Genomic DNA, 23,131 nt, shown 5'->3' with positions numbered 1-23,131 from the left:
ATTATCAAAATATGTGAAGAGAATAAATGCATCTCTATGTGGGTGCATGTGTGTCAGAGACATGTGAGTATACTGACTGGCACAAGACATGTTATCTGTGAGAAAACAAGAGAAAATTTAACAACTATGAGAAATCTCAGGAAGGGAGGAAAAGATCTGGAGACCTTGTTTACAAACTTGACAGCCTAAGGGAATTTCATACAAAAAGCCGCAATACAGGCAATGGACACGTTACACTAAGAGACCCGAGTGAGAAATATCCTTAATCTGTGTAACAATTCATGTTAGTTTAGCAGAGAGAAACAGCCAGCATCACTTTTGTCCTTTTGAATCTCTGTCTGTGCATGAGTTTACTCTGCTGATAGTTTAACCAAAATCTTCAGGTTAATGGAGGCTGTCTGCGTGAAAATGTAATAGTCTCTTTGAAAAAGAAGACCAGACATTGACCTAAATTCTATGAAAGGTGAAAACATTTTCCCTTTGTGGGGACAATGGATTTCTAGTTCTAGACTGATTTTTTCAAAGCACTTAGGTGTGAGTATTTTGCTCTCCTGAGATGTATAAATGTTTCTGTTGATGAGGGAACCACATATGTCAGAGGACAAAGCCAACAAATTGTCATACACATTAGAAAAGGATGAATTGCCTTCTATTAAGGATGTAGTAGAGGGGTGGATATATTGTTCAAATTCTCTGTAATGAAACAAATATTGTTGATCTGTTTTCCTATGTTAGTTCTCCTTTTTTGTTGGCTTTATGCCAATTTTCTGCCACATTTTACAATTTTGATACTACCATGGTCCATGAAAATTAAGAAAGACACTTCCAAATAAAAAAAAAAGAGATGTGGCTAAAAGTGCAGGTATAAAGTTATACAAATGCATATGTTGTTTTCTGATAACTCATGCTCGTGAGAGCCAAAAGTGAACACTTTGCATAACTGAAGTTACACGAGAGACTTTTGGCAACAAAAGAGAGACAGCACAAAAGCTTGTGTAGATTTGCTAAATCCTGACATCATTGTGTGAGAACTATTCTTAGAAATTATTACAGGTAATTTTTAATGCACTTTTTTTTCCTCTGTGTAGAGCCTTAGATAGTTGAGATTGATATGCAGAGATACTGCAGGGATGGGGTGAAAGGAGCACCAAATGAGGAGATAGGAATGCAGAAACAGCACAGACATGTGCACAGTTTACCCTTCCCTTTCCTCCTGCCATCCACAGTTTAAATGTCCTTGCTGATGTTAGAGCTGGAGAAGCCATGGAGAAAGAGCAGCTCTGGGCTCTGTCAGCCCAGCTGATGGCTGCACTCCAAGGATCTCACCAGGAGAAGCTGCCCCAGTAGGGTGTCCTCCTCAGTGCTAGTTGATTTCTGCACCAAACTGGTTTCTGCATCACCTGTTTCTACCCTAGAGAATTTGACTGGTGATACTGGGTAGGAAGTATGTTGTTGGCAAAACATTTTGGGAGATCACTTCCAGACCAGATATTGCAGAGCACCCATTGTAAAAATAATTGGCTGTGTGGTTTGTTATAGTTAAAGGGATATGGCATTCCATTTAACAACACTTAAAAAAAAGCCAGACAATTAACTGTCTTAAACATGTCTGAGAGTTTTTGTATACCTTGTAGAAAATGTGTGACCAGAGAGTGAGTATTTTGCTCAAGGTTCTTTGGCATGACCTTTATAAAATTCCTCTTTACTTTTCTTATACATTTATTCTATCAGTTTTAAAAGCCAGACTCCCTTCCCAATTTTGCCGTGGAGAATTGGGTATATACATTTTAAAGCAGCTTGTTAGAAACATGGACTTTAATGAGAATGGATGAAGGAATAAATGTTACCAGTCACCTCACTTGTGAAGAAAAATATTTTATCTGACCCAGAAGAACCATTACAGAGTTTACTGACTCCATGAAGTAACATAATGTGCTGATTTTGATTGTGCAACTGTGTGTTAAAAGGATGTGAGTGCACTGCTACAAATTCTCATGTGAGACTGGGAGAGGCTTGAAGAAATTAGAGATGAAAAAGGGTTTATTAAATCATTTAGTTCTTGGATCATAATCTAAAATGTTCTTTCCACTGCTGTGTCTAGTCAAGTTTTAAACACTGCGAGAAATAGGGCTTCCACCATTTCCCTGAGGGGGAGCTTGTTCCACAGTCATCTAGCTCTAACTCAAAGGATATTTTTCCTGATTAGTTAGAAAAAATTCCCACTGCTTAACTCAATATAAATTGTGCATGGTTCTTCTGATCCCCATCCCCCAGGCATCTCCTCTTTTCTGCAGTGCACATTCTCTTTAATATTCATAACACTGCTTTCCTCTCCTAGTGCAGAGGTTGGTGCTTTCCAATGTGCATGACAAGTTGTTGGATACAATAAGAATTTAACCTCCAAGAAAACTAGAACTAAATGCCTTTCTGCAAAAGATAAATCAGTCTAGTTGAAAATTGGGTAGTCTATTTAGATAACTGCTGTACCTGTGTATCTGTAGACCTTGAGAGTCAGACAGACCCAGTGTAAGCTCTGAGAGAGATGGCCCTCAGTGCTCATAAAGACCAGGTCTGCAAACAGGGTCCAAGACCTTACAATCAAGATGTGTTCTCTTCACTTTATCCAATATCAACAGGAATATTGGGTCCAGAACTTTCTTGACAGCGCTGTTTATTATGCCCAATCCTGAACAAAATGTGATTCATGTTGCTGTATCTGCAAAGTCTGCACAGCACTAGCACAAGAAGAAAAATAAATATTTTTATGATATGCTGTAAGTCCAAATACACACAAGGAAAAGATATGCCAAATAAGAAAGTGTTAGTTTTATCTTTCCTTTCCTGTTTTTCTTCCTTCCTAAACTGATTTCTAGAAAGAGGTCCCAGATTTTTTACATCTTACTTTGGGGCAAGTACAGGCTGGAGACCCAGTTAAAGAGACCAACTTCACTTACAAAAATGTGAGAAAGCGAGTCATCATGTGTAACAGCAAAAATATTAATCACACATGATCACAAGTGTGTATATCAGTATTGACCACACATTAAACATTTTAAAACATACACAAATATGTTACCAAAGCATTTAAAGTTTAGTTTTCTTTTTCTCCCTGTCTCTCCTCACTATGATCATGTTCCTCCTAGCAGCATAAATCACAAGTAGCAGTAATGATGCAAAACACATTAATCCTCATTCCAAACACATCTGCAGCTTACAGGTGTGAAAAATATTTTGCTCTCTAAATCAGGTTTTTTCCTAGCCAGATTTCTTACTTTAAAAATATTTTGTCCTTTGGTTTGTATCTCTTAATAAATTATGTAGAAAAGAGTCAGAATATTTTCTTTTTCTTTTATGTGAAACCCTGTATTAAGATAACTCTCCTAAGGATAAAGTGAAGCATTTTGTGATAAAGCACACACGCATTTGTTTTTCATATAGCATTACTTTCATAAACAAATCAGTGTCACATTCCTGCATGACGCAATTTCAACCCATTATTAATCATACTAAATGTTATTTCGGACCTTTACTTTTTTTTTTTTCTTCTCCCTAAATATTGTCAGTGGAATATTGTAGGCCTCTGCTGTTTTCTTTCAGCGAATTCGAGGTCGAAAAGCCAGTCTGGAGGAAATACAGCTGGTTCACTCTGAACATCATTCACTGCTGTATGGCACCAGCCCACTGAACAGACAGAAGCTGGACCCCAGGAAACTCCTAGGTCTGTACAGGCCTCTCTATTCTACTGAGAACAGCACATTCCAGCACTGTCATTAGTCATAGCTGGTGTCAGTTTAAAACACTTGGCAAGCAGTGTGACAAAAATTCACTTTTTCCAAATGCATTGCTATGTGCAAGGAGAATGTTACAATGGAAGCCAAATATAGATTAGCAAAATACACCGGCTGGAAAGCAGCGATACAAGTTTCTCCTCATTTGCTTCAAAAATCATCAGTGTTAACCTTTTGCTGTAACTTGCTCTCCATTGGAGGTCAGTGGCAAATTTGAACACAGTTGGTTTTCTACCTCCTTGTATTCTTTGATTTCAAATTAGGAATTTAAGATACACTTGCTTGTCAGAATTGTTTGTTTGCTGTTCTCATTTGCTTTATTTTAACTGTTTCAGCCCTGTCTGCAGACACTATGCCTAAGTTTTGCTAATAAGTGAACTTTATTTTAATGCCTTCTCATTATGCAGGATATATCTTTCTGAACAACATGGGGGAAAATACATTAACATATTACATGCACCTATGGTTGTACAGAATAGCAGAAAACTGACAAAAAATACCTTAATGTCCAGCCAATGCTCAGTGTATGTCTTTTATAATACAAAACTATGGGTAAAATAAGCTCTTCCATTAGTGTAGCATGAAGCAAGTCTACTTGTCAGAAACACGCAAAAAAATAGTGTATGAAAATCCATGAGTGAAATCCTTTATGTCCCAGCACACTGGATGCAACACTCTAATTCTCAGTTATTTTTATAACACTCCTTCTAAGATGTGGAGTTTTTCCTAAATGTAATCAAATCTAACCCAAACAAAAATAACATTAGCCACCAAAAGAAATTGCTGCCACAATTCTAGTAATACATAGCAATTATTTTGCTTTGGAAACTTTTACTGTTCTGTAAGACAGACTGTTGCTTCAGGAAGTCTTAAGATCATAATGTTATATAGGTTTATACATTTTCTTAGCCAAGACAACATCAAAAATGTTTACAGTATCATAGATTCTCAGGAGCTTGAATTTCTAAGTAGGAAATCCTCCTTTAAAAAGATGCTGCCAAGAAAAAGTTCTAAATTCCTGCAATTCCAATTAAATTAAATTTCCAATTAAATTGGAAACATTTTTATTTGATTTCATCAACATTGTTAAATTGTTCCTTTTTGATACAGCATAGCATTTAATTTAAATTTTGTTGGGTTTAATTACTTTTATTTTTTAGATTATTTAATATAACATACATTGATACAAAATATTGTTCCAATTTTGGATCTCAGCGGTTGAGCAGCCTCTGGGATGCTGTGTGCAGTTGCAGGTACAAGGTTAAGAAGGAATGGACCTGACCGTGTTTCTGCTGATCTACTCAGAATGCAGAAAGCTTTGTTTATCCAATCTCAGAAAACCATTTCTTGGCCCAGTTTCTTACTGGAGTTGTTTTGCCTTTTTTATTAGACCCTTAGTCCAAAATATTTACTCTCTAAGTTTATATCAAATCACAGTCTTAGAACATATTCTGAGTGTATCCTTGGCTCACTGCCCTTTCCTCTCTCCGTTTCTAGGATATTTTCTTGTTGCATCTCACATGGCCTTTGACCAAGACAAAAGTCAATAAAACACCCTTCCCACATGCTTTTGCATGTGGCTGTTTTCTGGCTGGAAGCTTTAATCATTTGGGCTTCCAGACTCTTGGATAGAGGAACCTAATTGTCTCTTACATTTTTGTCCAGATTTTGCTGTCCCCATATCAGCTGAGGTTGAACCTAACCAATCCTGACATTAAAATTAACATGTTTGTATATTACAGAAATTCAATATACATGTAGGGAAAATTATATAAAGAATTTTTTTTTATAAAAAATGTAATCAAAACAACATTGTCTCAGAAAATATTTCTATTTCAATGAAAGTGTATTTTTTTTCTACAGAAACATGTCAAAATCAAATCCATCAAATGACGGCTTTGCATCCTAATGAAAAGTAGGACCTAACCTCTTTTTCTTTACTCCTCTAGCCATCCAAAAAGACAGAAGCCCAATTGCTCACCGCTTATGCTCCAGAAAATGTTTGCATTTCCTGTTCCTTGTTGGAGGAGTGTGTCTGCCTTCTCTGAAGCTCTTTTTCTTTTGAAAGTGAGCTTTTACTCATCATTTTTCCTCATTTTATCAGACTCTTAGTCCCAAGTCATCAATCTCCCAAACAGCTTCTTTGACTTTTGTAGGGGCCTGACCTCAGTCAGTGATGGGTGCCTCAGCACCTAATTTGACAAACTAGCTTCTATGCCTTTGTGCATTGATATTCTAGAATACACATCTTGGAACATTTCTTATTCTATCAGTAAACTGTTGTACTGAATTTAAAGTGCTGGTGACTACAAACTCTGCCCTAGCACAAAGTAAAAAAAATTATCATTTAGACTTTGTCTTCTACCTTACTTAAAGTATCCTAATATCTTCTGGGACATCAACTTCAAACACCATGGGAAATTATCACTCCAATTCATTTTCAGAGTAGCTTTTTGCTATTGATTTTCATTTATGGCAGGCTGTTGTGAGCTTTCCTTTTCTGTGAGGCTAGGCAAGCAATGATCTCACTTTCTCTTAGTCTAACATTTCCCCTCTGTTCTTTTCATGAAATTTCAATGTTTTTCTTGTTCTTCAGAGTTTGGCAACTACTATTTTTTAAGCCATCATGCAATAAGAAGTGACTATTCCAGCAAGCTTCTTGATACACTGGAAAGGCTTCCATACCTGTTTTCCCCAGTATTAGTACTATCTTCTGATTGATTTTAGTGTCCTTCCTCACCATCTGCTATTCTGTTTTTACTTTATGTTTATTGTTTTTAATAGTGTTTACCATGCACAATGTGCCTGGCTGCAGGTAGAAAAATGGGAATTCATCTGCTGTCTCTTATGTGCCAACTCTGCCATGGAATTTAAGAAAAAATGTCTAGTCATTCAGTAATCTAAAAATGCCTTCTTTTATCTCAAATTACATCTTATGTTTCCATTAATGTCTTCTTTCACTTTAACAGCACTAATTTTTTTAGTTATCTGCTTGTGACTTTTTCATCTTCCCCACAGTAAAAAATGAAAAATTGGTCCCTGGATCTGCTTAGCAAGATCTGGAAACTCCAACTTGCACCTCTGACAATCTCCTGCAGCCAACATTTCCTTGCATGTCTGGGGCCATTAGGATTCACAGTATGAAAATACTCTGCATAGCTGCTGCACCTGCATTTCCCCTGGTAGCTCCACAGGAGGTTTTGTTTGGCTTCTCTCGCACACTGTGCAAACTGATCAAAGGCCTCTAGTCGGATAAAAATGCATCTTGGATTTTACTCAAAGTGTAAAGCACTTTCCTCATCCCAGACCTTGCAGTCTGGTCTCTCATACTTCAAAGATGATGGCTTATAGTTGTCTTTATGCATTTCATTGGCACCTGCTAAACATGAGTAACTGCAGCATTCTCCCCCTCCGTAAGAATGGGTGACTCCTCTAGGTAACTCCAGTGATTCACTATCTAATGTTTCCTCCAGATGGCAAAGTTACAAAGCCAGTTCTGTGATATGGCAGGGGAAAAGCTTATGTTCTCTTCCACAGCTGCCTTAGGATCAGATTACACATCAGGATAGGAACTGCATCAAATCCTGAGATCCTTACCCAGTTTTCATATTGTCAGTATCAAGATAAACCATGAGTTTAGTAGTACCAAAAAAAACCAAACCAAACCAAAACAAAACAAAATAAAAAAATTAATAAAATTTGAGTATAAATATTAAGCTAAACCCTATCATATTAGCTAATGTACAGACTACATTGGCTAGAAATTAAATTCTAAAGCCTATTTAATATAATGAATAATACCGAAAAAATAGTATTTCAAGTTATGTTTTAAAACATTAATCCAATCATTGATGTAATGTAAATGAAGAAAAGCATTTTTACATAGACAGAAAGATTAAGGCTGCAATTTTCAAAGGAGAAACTCTTTTGAAGCCAAGAAGCTGAGAAATGAGTTATCAGTTTTATGTAAACTTAATGTAGTTCCCTCTGTTGTCAGTGAAAAGAAACAGGTACTTCTCAAGCGTATTTCATCCCATCAGTCATGTAAGCTGGATGGAGGTGCCTGCCTCACTCCTCTAGCTGGAAAAGAAGCTGAGATGAGTAGCGTAGTCAAGCTGCTTATCAGCTACAGATATCAGGATGATTAGTCACCCTAGTTCAGAGTGATTTTCTGTGGAATTTTGATCATTGTATTTCTTTGAAATTACCATTTACCAGTCTTAAGATTTTTCACTGTTGCATGACAGCACCTTAAAAGTCCCATGGCTGATTTGATTTCTAAGTATTATGATTATTTTTTGTACTGTTATCTGGCACTTTCATAGTGATAATAATACTGAAATCTGAATTACTGTAAAGAATAAGGAAATACTGCTCCAGTATTTAAATGTGTTTTTTAATAAACAATGCTTATTGTTTCTTTTTTTCTTTAATATATAGGAAACGTGTCTCAAAAACTCTTTTCCTTGTTGCCTTGTGGGGGACTTGGGGTAAGTAGATGTTTGTTTTTTCATGAAAGGGACAGCACACAACATATGGGTTCTCTGGTTAATTCTTTAGCACTATCAGTTCAAAGTCTTCAGAAGCTGATAAAAAATGTAGAGATGAAACATGAGCCATTATTGTACTGTCTTTTAAGATATTACAGGAGGCATATGGAAGAGTTACGAACAAATTTTGCGTAAATGTGCCCATTTCTAGTTATCCCACTTTGGATTTTTTATATGAACACTTTTCTTGAGGAAAGTAATTGGGCACAATTGTTATAGCACAATGAGCTTTTAAGAAGCTGTTTAATGTACTATTGAAAAATAAATATGCCTCCACACTTCTCTGAAAGACAAAAAAGTTGCCAACGCTAACATTTAGCATGAAAAGGGCTCACTAGCTGCTAGCCAATAACTTGGGTACTAAAGTAACAAATGATGTGAGCATTTTTTATGCCCTGTTTTGAAACAGATTCATCCTGAAAGACCAACTTGTATTAGGACAAAGTAGACGAAAATCTGCAGAAAGAAACATGTTGCAACACCAGATAAAAAAAGTAAAGCTAAATTAGTGAAAACCATGTAGGACTTCTACTGATACTGATATCATGCTCCTATTAAATTGCAGTGAACATAACACCAAGGAAAAATAAATTTTCACATAAATTAGTTTTTCACACAAAAGTATTTAATGCTTTCGGTCCAGCTGGATCCATTATTTACTGATGTCATCAATATAAAAGTGAAATGGTAATATTCTAGATATCAGTGGGCTGGATGGTTGATGTATATTTTACTTCCCTTTTACTGCTTCTCAGTGAATTCTCTGAGTATCTTCTCTGAAAAGTCTGAGCAGACCTAAAGGCATAATCTCTGGAGGTCTTTCACTGCTACCTTATACAGTTTTATTTACCTTTATTCTTCATGAAGGATAGATTCCATACCATACTAGTATATTTATTAATTTTGTAAGGTTTTAACACACTCAAGAAAAAAATGCATTTTAACCTTCAGTATTTTGTAATTTCGGTGGATTTCTGAACTATGAGTTAAAAAAAAAATAACCAGGAAGTTGTAATCATTCCAGCTCCTCCACCTTGGGCTTAGCTTGCCGAAGATCCTGCCTAAAATTTGGAAGTTGCTGACTAGCAACTTGCCAATCTGGAAACTTGGGTATCATTTCTATATATGTTTCAGCTAACATTGACATGTAGATGTGTTTGCACATGCATCACTGTAAACTGCTTTGTGCACATGTGAACACATATATACACACACATATTACACTGGTGTGTAAAAAAGGTAAATTTTCACACTGCTGATGCAGATAAAATTGAACAAAAAATTAATAAAGTTGAAAAAGGATGTTTAGGCTTCTGAGTAAAAAGGATATTATGTAAAAGTTCTTGAAAAAATCTATTTGAGGGCCTTGAGTCTAGTAAAATACAGTATGGACTTTTCTATGAAACAGATTGTTGTGACCAGAGATGACCAGAAATGTGCTTTGAAATGCTTCTACTAATGATAATATGTTTCATTCTAAAGCTAACACAAGTCAGAATTGTGCAGTACAACTTTATTGTTTTAAGCATTTAAATTCATCTACACTTTTTTTCCAGTCTGTTTCATTTATTTCTTACTTAAATTCATGGAAATTGGATTAAAGAGCATGTTGTAGAAATGGATCTTTATTTATTTTCTAGTTGGTCTGCCTTTCTATATATGATTACTGTCAGGCTTGCTGTGGAGCTCTTTTAAGGGAATGGGTTATGACCTTTTTCAAGGTAAATAATCAGATTAGGAGCTTTCTTTCAGCGATATTTAGCTGTCTATTGGTTAAGATGAGCTCTGGGAAAGGGAGCTGCTTCTAACGATGTGGAAAACAATTCTTAAGCTTACTTTCAGAAATGATGGTGGAAATGAGGAAGAAATATTGCTACTTAGTATCTTTCAACTTAAATGAAAGGTATAAAGCAGTAATCAATGTAAAGCAGGAAGTGTAATTCATGCAAAGATTTTAGGGAGGGATGGAAGAATTTTATCTTTTTTATGTTTGTTGTATATTTTTTCCTCCTTGCTTGCATCATTACTTGTTTGCTACAGAATATAACACATGGTTAAGAAAAAAATTCCATTCTTGCAGGAGATTTTATGATTGCCTTTTGAATGAGGGTTTTCAGAGGTCTTTGATCCTATTATTTTCTAACCATACGGGGACCTTGCTGTTATTACGGAGCTCTGTCATTAAATAGATTAGTGTTTCAACTATTCATACAGGGGATGGGAAACCTAGGCTCAGTTCTGTCCACTCCCAGGCTGGATTTAATATCAGATATCCCATTTCTTAGTGAGTCTTGCTACCACACAAGAGATCAAATATTATTTCTGGTTGGGAACCCTCACAACATGCACTGAAATGAAAAAAAAAATGCACTGTTGGAAAGAGTACTGGACAAGTAAGGCTTTATCCATAATTAGGATAAAGCCCATCTATCTAAGGCTATGATCTACCTATTGCATATCATTATAAATACTGCCAAGTCCTAGTTCTAAGGCCCTGTTCCACAAACAGCTTATAAATTTGATGTGAAAGAATTACTGAACAGAATTAAAACTTCTCTTGGATCAAGGAATGGAAGCTAGGACTTCCTAAACACTGAAGACATGATCACTTGATGGGCTTATATTGTTCACAAACAAAACTCAAGTAATTTCTGTAAACCTGAATTCCACTCTATTACTGATTTTCTTACCTCTATTATAAAACTTCAGCCAACATCTGGGATCCTCTCTGGACATTACTTACAGTTACAGTGAAAGAAAGTTTTTTTCAAGAATTTTGAAAAGCATACAAGAGGCAGTCTGTGTCCATAACTAGTATTTTCTGATCCTTTACCATCACTCCACTAAATCTTTTGTAGCAATGAAAAATATGTAAAACTACAGTTTACTCATTTTGTAAACACTTTTCTTCCATATGAATTTTCTTTTATGTAGTGCTAAGGATTGCTTATGTCAGAGTCATTGGCTTAGTACATGTTATGTTTTCAGGAGAAATCAAGTATTTTTTTTTTTTGTTTTGTTTCATAAAGAACTATATAAGTAGTAATTAGCTCTCTTATCTAAGAGCAAAAATCTATTTCATCTGTACAGCTAAACTGAACATATCTCACAAAGAGACAAAAAAAATTGTCTAAACTAGCATCCTAAATTTGCCCATAACAGGTTTTCTTTCAGTGATGGTTAATATTTTATCAAAGGACTATCCAGGGTCAGGAGTACAAAATCCACTGAAGTATGGGATCTCCCTCCTGCAATAATGTCTTTTATGATTTTTTTTTTTCTTTCAAGCTTAACCTTGTTCCAGAACCAACTGTTGTTAAAGAATTCTAATACCGGGTGGATGAAATTCTTTGTATTGGAGAGAGACTAGCAGCTCTATGGCCAGCAGTTTTAATAAAAAGAGATGGTTTCTTGCAGCTGGTCAGAGGTTTGGAATGTGAAAAGTTTTCCAGGAGAGGTGGGTAGATTGCAGGTGAAGTGGCCAAATGGGGAGAATAATCACAAATTACATTTTGGTTCTGTGGATTGTCAGACCGTTCCACAATTTTTCATTTGTAAACAGCCACTAGAGCTGTAACTGATCATTTGACCAATGTATCCATCTATTGCAATTCCTCTCCTATTGTGCTGTGAAAATGACAATAAGAGAAGCAGAAATCTACTTTTAATGGGAGTAAGTTTCATCTCCTTGTCTCAGTCTGTCACTAAAAATAGTGATTGTTTTCTTGCCTATTTGACCTGCTGCTGTGTGAAGAAATCTTGAAGTCATTTCTCAGTCATATTTTTTGTCTAGTTGATAGGCAAAAAACCCCACAAAAGCAAAGAAGAGCAGGCTTTTATGATAATGTCATCATCGGCTCCCAGCTTCAAACACTTCTGCGGCTTTTGAATTGTCATTTATAACTTGGAACTGAACCGACCCATAATTCCCTTGATGCATTTAGAGAAATTGATAACAGACTGCTTCTTTTATGGCTCAGAGGAGGCAACTCCCATCACATCACTATTGGCAGTCAATATTATTTTCTGACATGGTTGTAAAAGTATAAAGGGGCTTATGGCATTTGTTTAGATGAGGAATGGGCTCTCAAGCTGTGCTGGGGTTTATGGGTCCAGATTACTGAGAAGCAAAGGGAATATGATGTTTGCAAACAGGATATGATTTTATTTAAGTTTGGGTTTCATACGTTGTTCCCTGGGGATTGTCCTGCAGACAGAAGAGAATTTCACTTTTATCATATGAAATTGGGCAGTCATCCAATCCCCCCTGCTCTCCCCCCATCCTCCCCACCAAAGACACTGCTCCAAACCTGTAACGCGTAGTCAGAACTTTAAATTGCAAGAGGAGGAGCTGGGGAGAACACTGCCCTGCAAAAAATCAGACTTCAGAAGAATTAATGTTTAGTGAGCTGAACAGAGTGGCTCTTGGGCTAAATATCAAGCCATTTGAATGGCTAAGTATGGCTTGTACTTAATATGGAATGTCCATTGCATTTCCTCTAATTTTGCTGTTACAGCAGCAAAGAGAGACAATATCTTGTAGTGGGATAAGCTGGTCTTGTTTTGGAAACTGAAGTGTAACTTCCGTGTAATCTTTCATATCAGAAAACAATTTGGCCTGTAATTACCAAGGGAAGAACTTTACAGTTATAAAATCTCTCAACATATTTACATAACTTACAAAACATTCATATTTTCTGAATGTTAAATTCCTTCCTGCCATTCCTTGCTGTGGCAGCTGACAGTGCTACTTTTTGTCCTGACCACACAGGAAGAAAAGCAATAAGAAAGGCAAGATTTTTCTAGTACACAAGTTTAATAAGTCATCCAGGAAACAAATTGGTTTTTGCTGCTTCTCATTCTTCCCTTGATCTTATCAGTCTGTGCCCAGGAAGAATTTTCAGCCTTTACATATTATGACTATTCATTCCTCTTATTTCTATAAGCGCTAATGGCACCCAACTCCATTACCATGGACAACAGTGTAAAAATCAAGAAAATGTTGCCAGTGGCATTGCCTTCTTGTAGTAAGTTTAGGTTCCAGGCTGCCTAGGTATCTCTCTTTATACCTGCACACAAATCTGTCAGTAAAGAAATTAAACTGCCTATAGTTTAGGCACTCAAATGAACCATCACCTTCACAGAGATATTAGAATTAACTTGTGCCTTTTCCCTATATTCCAGGCAATACAATAGATATAGTCCTCTCAACAAAAAGTGTGTCTGTTTCCTAGTTTTGGGAAAGCAATCTGTAATTCCTATAAGCTCATCTACTCAATATTAAGTCTTCCATTGTGAAATCATTAATATACCATGCTGCCAATATATTCACCAAATACTTTAAATTACTTACCTGACTCATTAACCTACTGAAATCTGCCAGTTTAACGTATCTTGCAACATTTTGGAGCACACTGCAGAAGGCTCCCAGGAATTAAGGACTTGATTACCTCCTAGAACTGTCAGCTATACCACCCCTAAAGAAATATCAATATTTAATCAAAAGACCAGGCACATTACACTTTAATTGACATATTTTGCAGGCTGTTTAGGACTCACAGTTACACAGTGTTGACTGTGATATTTTCTGCAAAGGTCAACAAAAATGTGTGATCAATAAGGCCACCCTGGTATCACCCCAAGGCAATTTAAGGCCACTGGGGATGGAACCATTGCTGAGATAGAAGTTAGTCTAAAGAAAAAATAGTGAATAGATAGAATTAATTTAATTAACATTTAATTAACTTGCAGTCCAGAATAACAGATCTCTGAAGATTCCCTTGTCCAGCTTTATGTACTGGCATTAGAAAGCCATATTCATTAGTAGAGCAAGAGTCATTCTACCTAAGATCAGAAGAACTGACTGGAGGTCCTTGATTTCCTTTATTGACAAAGACTTGAAACAACTAAGTTTCAAATTTTATGCACATTGATTTTAGAAAAAAAACCAAACAAGTGTGATAAGGTGAATCTTGATGATCACAGCAGGAAACAGCCAGCCTTCCTTTATTGAGGTACACAGATTTCATCTGATTCTGGGAAGTGCATCAGTGTCTCCTGGGCAGGGAAAGAATGCCACATTTATCATATCAACACCATGGCCACAAAAAAAATTTCTTCACATTACAGGGCAGATACTTCATCCCATTCTTGTTTTTTTCATGGCACTGATGTGGCCCTGTGCCAGCTACCACAGAGCTTGATGTTTCGTGAGAGGTGAAACGGTTTAGCTGAGAGACACAGTTCCTTGATATTGCTGCAGGCCCAATACAATGTTCTAGAATAGTCCCAGACTGCTTTCACTTGCAGCAGGCAAGGATAAAAACCTCAGACGTGGTAATCTCACAACACGTCAAATACACAATTTGTTCTCTCAAACTATTTTCTTTACCCTTTTTAAAAAAGGATGGTACTTACTACTGAAGCAGGTAGTACTAAAGGATGGCACCCTTGCTATTCAACCAGATTAAATTTTTAAACAAATACACATTATATGGAACACAGAAAATTATTGGGAAGTTAATGAACTACTGTAAAGCCAAATCTTTAGAGGTCTTACCTATTTTCTGCATTTTCTAAGAACTATAGTGTTGCCAAAGGCAAACATTATGCAAAGAAGCTTCTTATTTGCCAGAATAGAAAACATTGATATAGATACAGATATAGACAAATATGCACAGGTACGTTAAATGTAAATAGTGGACTAGTATCATATCCAATCTACTACTACTCTTCCCAGACTTTATCACATACAAACATTTGACTAATTCTATAATTAAAGAAGAATTCACATTTGACTTTAAAAACATATTGTGTGTTCATTAACAGAATTTAACCCCTGCATGGACAGAAGAGCTCCCTGAAGAGTAAATGTTCATGTGTTGTTTATCTGAATGAACATCAGGTTCTAGTGCAGTCCCACAGTGGCCTCTAACATAAAGATTGTCTATATACAGGTGGAAAGCTGAAATGTTATGTTTTAAAAAAAATGTGTTCAGCTGGAAACAATGAAACTTTTCAAAATGAAGGCCTGAATATTGCACAAAGAAGTTGTGTTTTCTGTAACTGTATGCATTGCAACCAACTATCCATTATTGTATCTCCTTGTCGACAAACTCCTGGAAACTACAAGATCAAACATAAGAAGGCAGTTGCACAAGCATTTTCACACACTAACCCATTAAATACTAAAACAAATGTCAAGTTAAATTAATAGACTACTTAGGGCTAGGCCTGAAAGTGCAGTAACATTTTTTACAAGCATCTGGTGATATACGCCACATATCTGAGACTTGAATCTGGGCCTAAGTGTTTTATTTATGAGTTTTTTCTAAAAACAAGTTCTAATCCACATCTAATCCATGCTATCCTCCCTCCATTGCCCCTAACAATGATCCACACATCACTGTTTCACTAAGGTTTTGAGATCCTTTACAGTGTCTAATGTATGCTTTAGAGACCTTGAGATTCTGGATGTCTGTCATAAAAGTTAGTTTAAGAGAGAAACCAAGTAAAACTTTTTCTTTTTGAGATATTTCTGTATTCAGGCTTCAGCTTGATTTAGCCTGATTTTTTTCTGCGTCTCATTTTGAATACAAAGCTATTTCTTTTCCAATATTCTTTTCCAATACTTTCCTCACATATATAATTTTTTAAATAAACTTTAAGATGAATTTCATTTTTACAGAGGTGATGCTGCATTTAAATCAGGGGATGACTACCAACATCAGTAACTCTGCTAGGCATTCAATAATTAATTAATAATTAAATTTTTTACTGAATATTTTCTGAAAATTGACTTTGATTGGCTTTTCATGTCACTTCACTATTGGCAGGTAAAACTTGAAAGACGTTAAGTATTCTACACACAACTGGTTTGTGTATTGCTCACATTCCTTGTTCTTGAAGAAAGCTTGGAAAGATGCTTTTGGGGTCAGAATTAATAGCCTTTAAAACTATTTTTAGAAGTCCTTTTCCATAAATATTATCACTGATAAATTCTCCTACTAGAATTATTCAAACACAGAAGTCAATGCAAGACTAAGGGAGTTCCATGGTTTTTGTTTCAGCAATGATTTGTGGTGGTTGTTTGAACTATTCATCTTGCTGGAGCCTAAAGATCACATGCCCTTCACAAATTACTTGTAAATCACACTGGTAGGCAAGAAAATATGCAAAGCTGCTATTCTGGATACTCTTTATGGTAGGCATTTTACATCAAAACAGCTGGAAATGCCTTTGACAGAAAACAATCTTTCATACAGCTACAATAGCAGTAAAAATAAAGGAAACTCACTGTACCTATTTTTCCTAAAGTAGTACACTTTTACACACTTCCTGTATCTGGAATTTATGGAAAAGACGTCAGCCATGCAAACCTTTTCTCCTTTGTTCCTTAACGAGTGACATGGCTGACAGGCCATTCATTAGAAGTTGTCCCTTGGAGATGATGTGCGCACCTTCGCTTCTTTAGTCATGGTGAGATGAAACAGCAGCTGAGAAGCACGTTGAGGACCTTTTGCTTCCTGGTGGAAATCACAGAGGTGATGAATGATCACCAGGACATCTGTAAGAGTGGGAGGTGAGAGCTATGAGCATGACACCTGGGAAGCTGCACTGCTCACGGTCAGGAGCAAAATATTACAAACTTATGTGGTAGCGTTAGCTGGCACCAGCTGTCTAAGAATGACAGACTCCTTGCTGGAAGTGATACTGAAATGCCACACAATTTTTAGAGATTGAAACACTTCAGAAAAATATTTAATTTTAGTTTTCATGCCAGTATATTAAAAAAAATCCAGCAATGGAAACACATTTGCTCTTGCTTAAGTGGAAGAGTGTGAGACTCTGAATGCTTTTAAAGCTAAAACATAGGAATTTACTCCGAAATATCTAAATTTAAATTTAATTCAGTATCACTGAGGAGGTCAGCACTCTCCAGTATTATTTGTTACAAATTCTTAATCAGTTTGTTTACTGCATGGAGGTACACTATTGTGAGCTGACCAGACTTCATTTACTTCTCAGTGTTAGAACCACTTATATCAAAGGACAGAATTTTTTTAACAGAATTTTTTTTCTAAATTTGTGTTGAAATATATCCATTTGAAATGCATACCTACCTAACTTTCATCCAAGAACAGTTGAGCTCAATCTCTACTCTTTAAAGAAAGGGCAAAGAATCCTTTCAAACTACTGCAAAGAACTTCTTGTCGTCCAGAATATTGTACACATAGAATATGACTGCTATCCAAGGAGCATCACAGGTCAAAGTTTCCATGAACAACTAGATGACAAATTGCATTTTTGACCTATTGTCAAAAAATTAGTATCTCTTGTGGGGATGTGTGGTATCTCTAAGAGGACTGGTTTTGATTTTAATGATGGCAACAATTGTGCAGAGAATCCACAGCAGTGTACTTTTAATTCCTCTCAGAGGTAAAATCAGAATTCCACTGCAGAAAATGAATTTACATTAAATCACAAGTTGTGTGTTTGTGGCTAGGAGGAGGAGTGGAGAGAGAAAAATTCTAGGATGCTTTGAATTCATCCCAAAGCAGTAGCTTAGGCTCTCTTTTATATTGTCATATAGTTATCAATGGGGATGTATTCAAGGCAACTTCAGAGTTAATAATAATTTAGGAAAGATAACTTGGAAAGATGAATACATCATGCAGGGTGTAAAACAATGCAATGTTCGTCAGATCACGAGCAGCATTTCTGGTATCTCTGTGATATAATGACCACTTGGCAGATCCCAGGAGGTTTCTGGAAAAAGAGGACTGAAATAGAAGATGAGGAGTAAAGAGCTGTTGTAGCCAGGAAGGACAGGTAAAACAAAATGCAGTTATTATCTTAGAAATGCTTTAGCATTATTAATCACACTCCTTTTTTGCCCCCCTGAGATAGGTTGCAGATAAATTTAAATAGCAGGACGAGGAACATTTCCAGTTTTGTCAACTGTAGTGATTTCAGAAAGATACTGAAGTAAGGAATCTCTCCCTCAGGTATATTGCCATATCTTTCCTCACCATTTTCACATATGCCACAACCTGAGCACAGCATAAGTAGCTGGCAATTTTCAAACTTTACAGCCAGTCTTCCTTAAAATTAAATTTTCCAGCTCAAAAGGGGTTACAGTACAAACTTTCTGTGTGTTGAAGTATTTCTGCTGTAAGGCTTCTTTCTTACCTTGTTTTGAGTATGCTTGAAGTCTTCATTGCTAAAGTTATCACATAGATATTTCTTACAGGAAGCATTCATATCAAGTTTTTTTTCTGCAGTGCAAAGCAGAGAATTTTTAGACACGGGGCTTGAAATATTAATTCATTCAGTCAGGAGAAGTTACCTACATTTCTTTTCACTTAAGTCATTCCCTTCCTCTTTAATGCCTCCACATCCACTTCAGGGACAGGTAGCTTAATTTCTATCATCTGTAGCTTTGCAGAGTATTAGCTTTGCTACATATGCCAATGATTGAGCTATACTAGATGTGCTCAAAAAAGCCTGCAACCTACAGTGCTCATTCAGGAAACTGGGAGTGAAGTAAATCCATATGTGTGTTAGGAAGTCAGTGTTCAGATAGGGCTCGTGTCCTCTGGCTCTTGGCGCTATCATGCACAATTCTGCTTTGAAGAACTGCAGAAGTGACAGGATTTTTGGTAACAAAATGTGTAGTATGCTCATAGTTCAACACTGACTTTTTGATGCTTTAAAAGAATGGTTTTTTTCATTTGGTTCAATTCAGAACTTTCTTCTATCCTGACAATTTTTAAAGCACTCCTAAATAAAAAAATATTTAAATATTAAACATAATTAAACAGAAAAAAAAGCTAAGATTCTGGGTTAGAATTCAGCTAAAAATGCTGTATATTCTGTAAATTTTGTTTAACATTGTCTGAAAAATGATCGTAATCCAGACAGGTTTTTCACTGAATTCTTTGGCTGCTCCAAAGCACTTAAACAAAAATAACCTCCTATAAAATTCCATCTCTCTTCATCATAGTCTGTGATTCAGAAAGCATCACATTTGTCACAAATTCATGCATAGTCAGCATATAGATGGGCTGTCAGATATATGTGATATATACATGCACTAGAACCAGAAACCACAGTGTCTAATCCTATTCCCTTTACTTGTACAAAACCTAATCATTTCATCTCACAGGAACATAGAAAAGCATATCAGTAGGATTTTAGAGCTTCATTTCCTATACAGTCTGACAACTGGGCCAGCCAGTAGCTGTAATTTTAATGCTTTTGCCATTTTTACCACTGTATTTCAACAGCAATTTACAAAGTAAACACTTACTAACACTAAAAGAAAATCTCTGTTTAAACACCTGAAACATTTAAGGGAATACGTAGAATTAAAAGAGATATAAAATGGAGTGAGATGGCATTTTCTAGTTGTTACAGCTAAATTGTTGGCTGTATGATGCTAGTTCTTCTAGGCTGTTCTTCATGAGATGTTCCTCAGAAATTCAATCTTAATTTTGCAAGAATATTAAATAGTATTTACACTTACATTTGTAATACTGTGCCTTTTCAAGGTAACTATTCATATATTTATGTTACTTTTCTTGTGTTATAGTAACAGTACATGAAAGTATGTGTCTTCAATTGGCTACCCATAGCTTTAAGACTTTACCACTCATTACAGGTACCATGCCCAAGAGATTAGCTAAAATATCCTGAATTTCCTGTGTTCATTTAGGTGGTAATTTCTGAAAAATTTCTCAGGAAACACTGTTCTGTTTCCTGATTGCCCATTTTTTCTACCAGTCCAGGTAAATTAAGGTAGCAGTCATTCAAGTGGTCCGAGGGAAATTTTTCAGTGGGAGATACTTGGTCTTACTGTCCCAGTACAGTCTCCTCACACTCAGCTGAAAGCAGAAAATGATATATGCTGTACCTTGGCCAATGCTCAGCACTCAGCGGATGGAGAGACTGCAGTCTCATGTGTCAGAGCAGACAACTGTCTTAAGGGTGGGTACTCTCAAGCTGTGGTTACAATTTTAACTTAATCAGCCTTCCTGGAAATGAATCATAGTCCCTTTGAGGATGCAGGTTGCTCCTGCTCATGCCCTTGTGTACAGAGCAGCTGCCATTGAATCATTTTCATCAGCCACTCCTTCACGTTAAGCTTAATTTGCTGGCTATAAAATTGGTAAGAAAGTACTCCCTCCCAGCTCTCTTGCTGATACTTCCTTTTTTTAAAATACTGCACAGTATTTTTCAAACTGTATTATGGTTTGATTAAATTGATTTAACCAATGACCTCTACTTATTTATCTCCTGATTAGCTTTAAAAGTGAAATTTGATTCACAGTTCCTCTAAAGCAACAGAGAGGTAACTTAAAGGTTTGCCTAATGTTACTTATATCATTACTTTTTTACTACTTGGTTTCCTTCTTGTTTCTTGTTACCTACTGATCAGTGTGCATCTTTCCAAAACCTAATTTTATTTCTTTAAATCTCAAACTACCAATATATAAAACAAGTATAATGAATCATCCCATATCAAGCCGATGATGCTTAATTGTGCTTGTACACATTTGAGTTTCTCAGATGAAAACAGTGTGCTGTCTCTACTGTTATTCTGAACTTTGCAAGCAAAATAGTTTTCTTATCCAGGTCTACTGCAAATACAAACTATTTTCATTAGTTCTGCTGCATGCACACAAAACTGATCAAAATGATAGAAGAATCACATCCAGAATACTGAAAAACTAAGATAATTTTAATAGCTTGAAATATAATATTATTGTAACAGTAATGGCAAAGACATTTGACAGGTGTAGAGAAGATCAAGCTTAGATCAAGCTTCTTTTTGTTTCAAATGACTAATCAGAGAAATTCCTCTGAACTTCCAGAGTCAAGTAGCAGTTGCATCCATTTCCAATTACTTGATTTCTTTTTTTTTTTTTTTTTTTTTTTTTTTGAATTAGGAACAGAAGATTCTGGTTCAAACTGAAAACATGTCTCAGTGTGCTTGGAAGTCATCCAAATAGCATCTGCCACAGTATTTTGTCTATTTCTAAACGTTTTTCTTTTCATGATAAATTTGTACGGTATGCTACAATTAAATGCACTTCCCATGGAGCATCAAGGAAGTCTGGCTGTCTCTTTGGATAACTTTTTCAGACTATTTAACACCATCTTGTCTGTTTTACATAATACATAATAGATATAGGGATATACAACATTTCACCTATGTGTTTTGGTATGTTTCTGTAAATAAATACTTATTAAAAATAGATTTCAAAAGTAAAGTTTCAGCACACTGATTGAAACTGTAGAGCAGTGCTACTTAGACACCTTTACATTATATTCTTTATAATATAATGTTTCACACATCACACTTTCTCATTTAGAAGGTGCAAAAGATAACTTTCTCTGCTTTAAATCCTCTTGTTCTTCTGTTACAAAATAAAGCCTTCCAGCCAAAACTTATTTGTACATCAAAACAGGAGATACAGCAAGGGTCTTGCTTTATGTAATTCCATTTTCTGTCTATGGCAAGAGTGACTGCTGAAATTATTTAAAACAATTAATTGTTCCAATTTCAGTCACTTATGCATAACCCCCTGGGAAGGAAAAGCGAGGGGTTACTACTCTTTTTAAGAAAAGGGCCATCGATGTGCCATTTGGTGGCACGGGCCGCCGGTGCCCTGCCACTGCTGCAGCAGTGGCTCTTCATTCCCGATGGCCATTCCCGATGGCCATTCCCGATGGCCATTCCCGATGGTCCCGGTGCTGGCAGGTCCCCGTCACCTCGCCAGCCAGCTTGAGGAGCGTCTGGCGAGCAGGCCGGGCCCGGCCGATGTAACACTGTTTGTAATGAGAAATCTAAACAGGGAATGGCAGCGAGGCATGACAGGAATGTGTTTCCATTGGAGAAGCCCGTGCAGAGAAAAAGCATAAGCAAAGCCATGTCCAGAAGGCCTTTCAGCTGGCCAGCACGGAAGACTGATGTTATTGTACACGGGCTGTCACGCTGCCAGCCCTCCCTCACGGGTTTGTTTTCTCTCATGCTCTCCCTCTCCCTCTCCCTCTCCCCTCTCCGCCGCCTTCCTCCCGGGGCCGGCTGTTTGCTCAGGTGGACAGTGACACCGTTTGGAACGAGCTGCACTCGGCCGGGGCGGCACGCATGGCGGTGGGCTGTGTCATCGAGCTGGCGGCCCGCGTGGCCTCCCGGGAGCTGAAGGTGAGGTCCGGGCCGCGCCGTGGGTGGGAGCGCCGGGCGGGCCGGGAGCGCGGGGGGCTCCGGGGCGGCGGTGTTCCAGCGCTCGGCTCCGGGGAGGGCGGCGGGACCAGAGCCGGGAGCGCGTCCGCGAAGGTGTGGCAGTGCGGGAGCGGCAGCGGCCCGCGCTGCTGCCAGCGCTGCGGAGCTGCAGCCCGAGGTGAAGGTAGTGCACATCTCCGGCCAGTGGCCGCGGCGCTCCCTTTCAAGTCAAGTTTTATTTGTTTTTTGTTTTTAAAAATGTGGTTGTTGAGTCACGTGCGCAGCCTCAGGATACCACCCAGCGAGAGGGGAGGCGAGGCGGCGATGGGCAGGCGGTGCCCGGCTGCCAGCCCGCCCGTGCCAGTGCTCCTCCCGGGCCCCTTCCCGCTCCTGCCTCCGTGCCGCCGGATCTGCGAGGCATGATGTACGAAACCCAAATTATCCCCAGTCTAAACAATTTATAAAAGCTCCAGACCTGACAGACTTTGACATTTTATTTGGTATTTTAACGGCCCTATTTAAAGGTACACCATATGCAGCCAGAGTGCAGGCTTGCCCCAATAAAC

The 23,131-nt window shown here is 37.3% G+C and overlaps 1 protein-coding gene across 13 annotated transcripts in view; it reads left to right on the top strand.

Moving 5' to 3' along the window:
• The window catches only part of HDAC9 (histone deacetylase 9), a 456,332-nt gene that overhangs the window by 320,815 nt on the left and 112,386 nt on the right, over positions 1-23,131 (top strand). For all 13 annotated transcript variants that reach the window (XM_039706463.1, XM_039706396.1, XM_039706402.1 and 10 more), the window contains 3 exons: positions 3,598-3,718; positions 8,229-8,278; positions 22,440-22,547. In XM_039706463.1, coding sequence (XP_039562397.1) covers positions 3,598-3,718; positions 8,229-8,278; positions 22,440-22,547 — 279 coding nt within the window. The remainder of the gene's footprint in view (positions 1-3,597; positions 3,719-8,228; positions 8,279-22,439; positions 22,548-23,131) is intronic.

The sequence above is a fragment of the Passer montanus genome, unplaced genomic scaffold (genome assembly GCF_014805655.1).
Source record: "Passer montanus isolate IOZ18808 unplaced genomic scaffold, ASM1480565v1 scaffold10, whole genome shotgun sequence".
NCBI lineage: Eukaryota > Metazoa > Chordata > Aves > Passeriformes > Passeridae > Passer > Passer montanus.
This window is presented reverse-complemented; position numbering and strand designations above follow the sequence as displayed.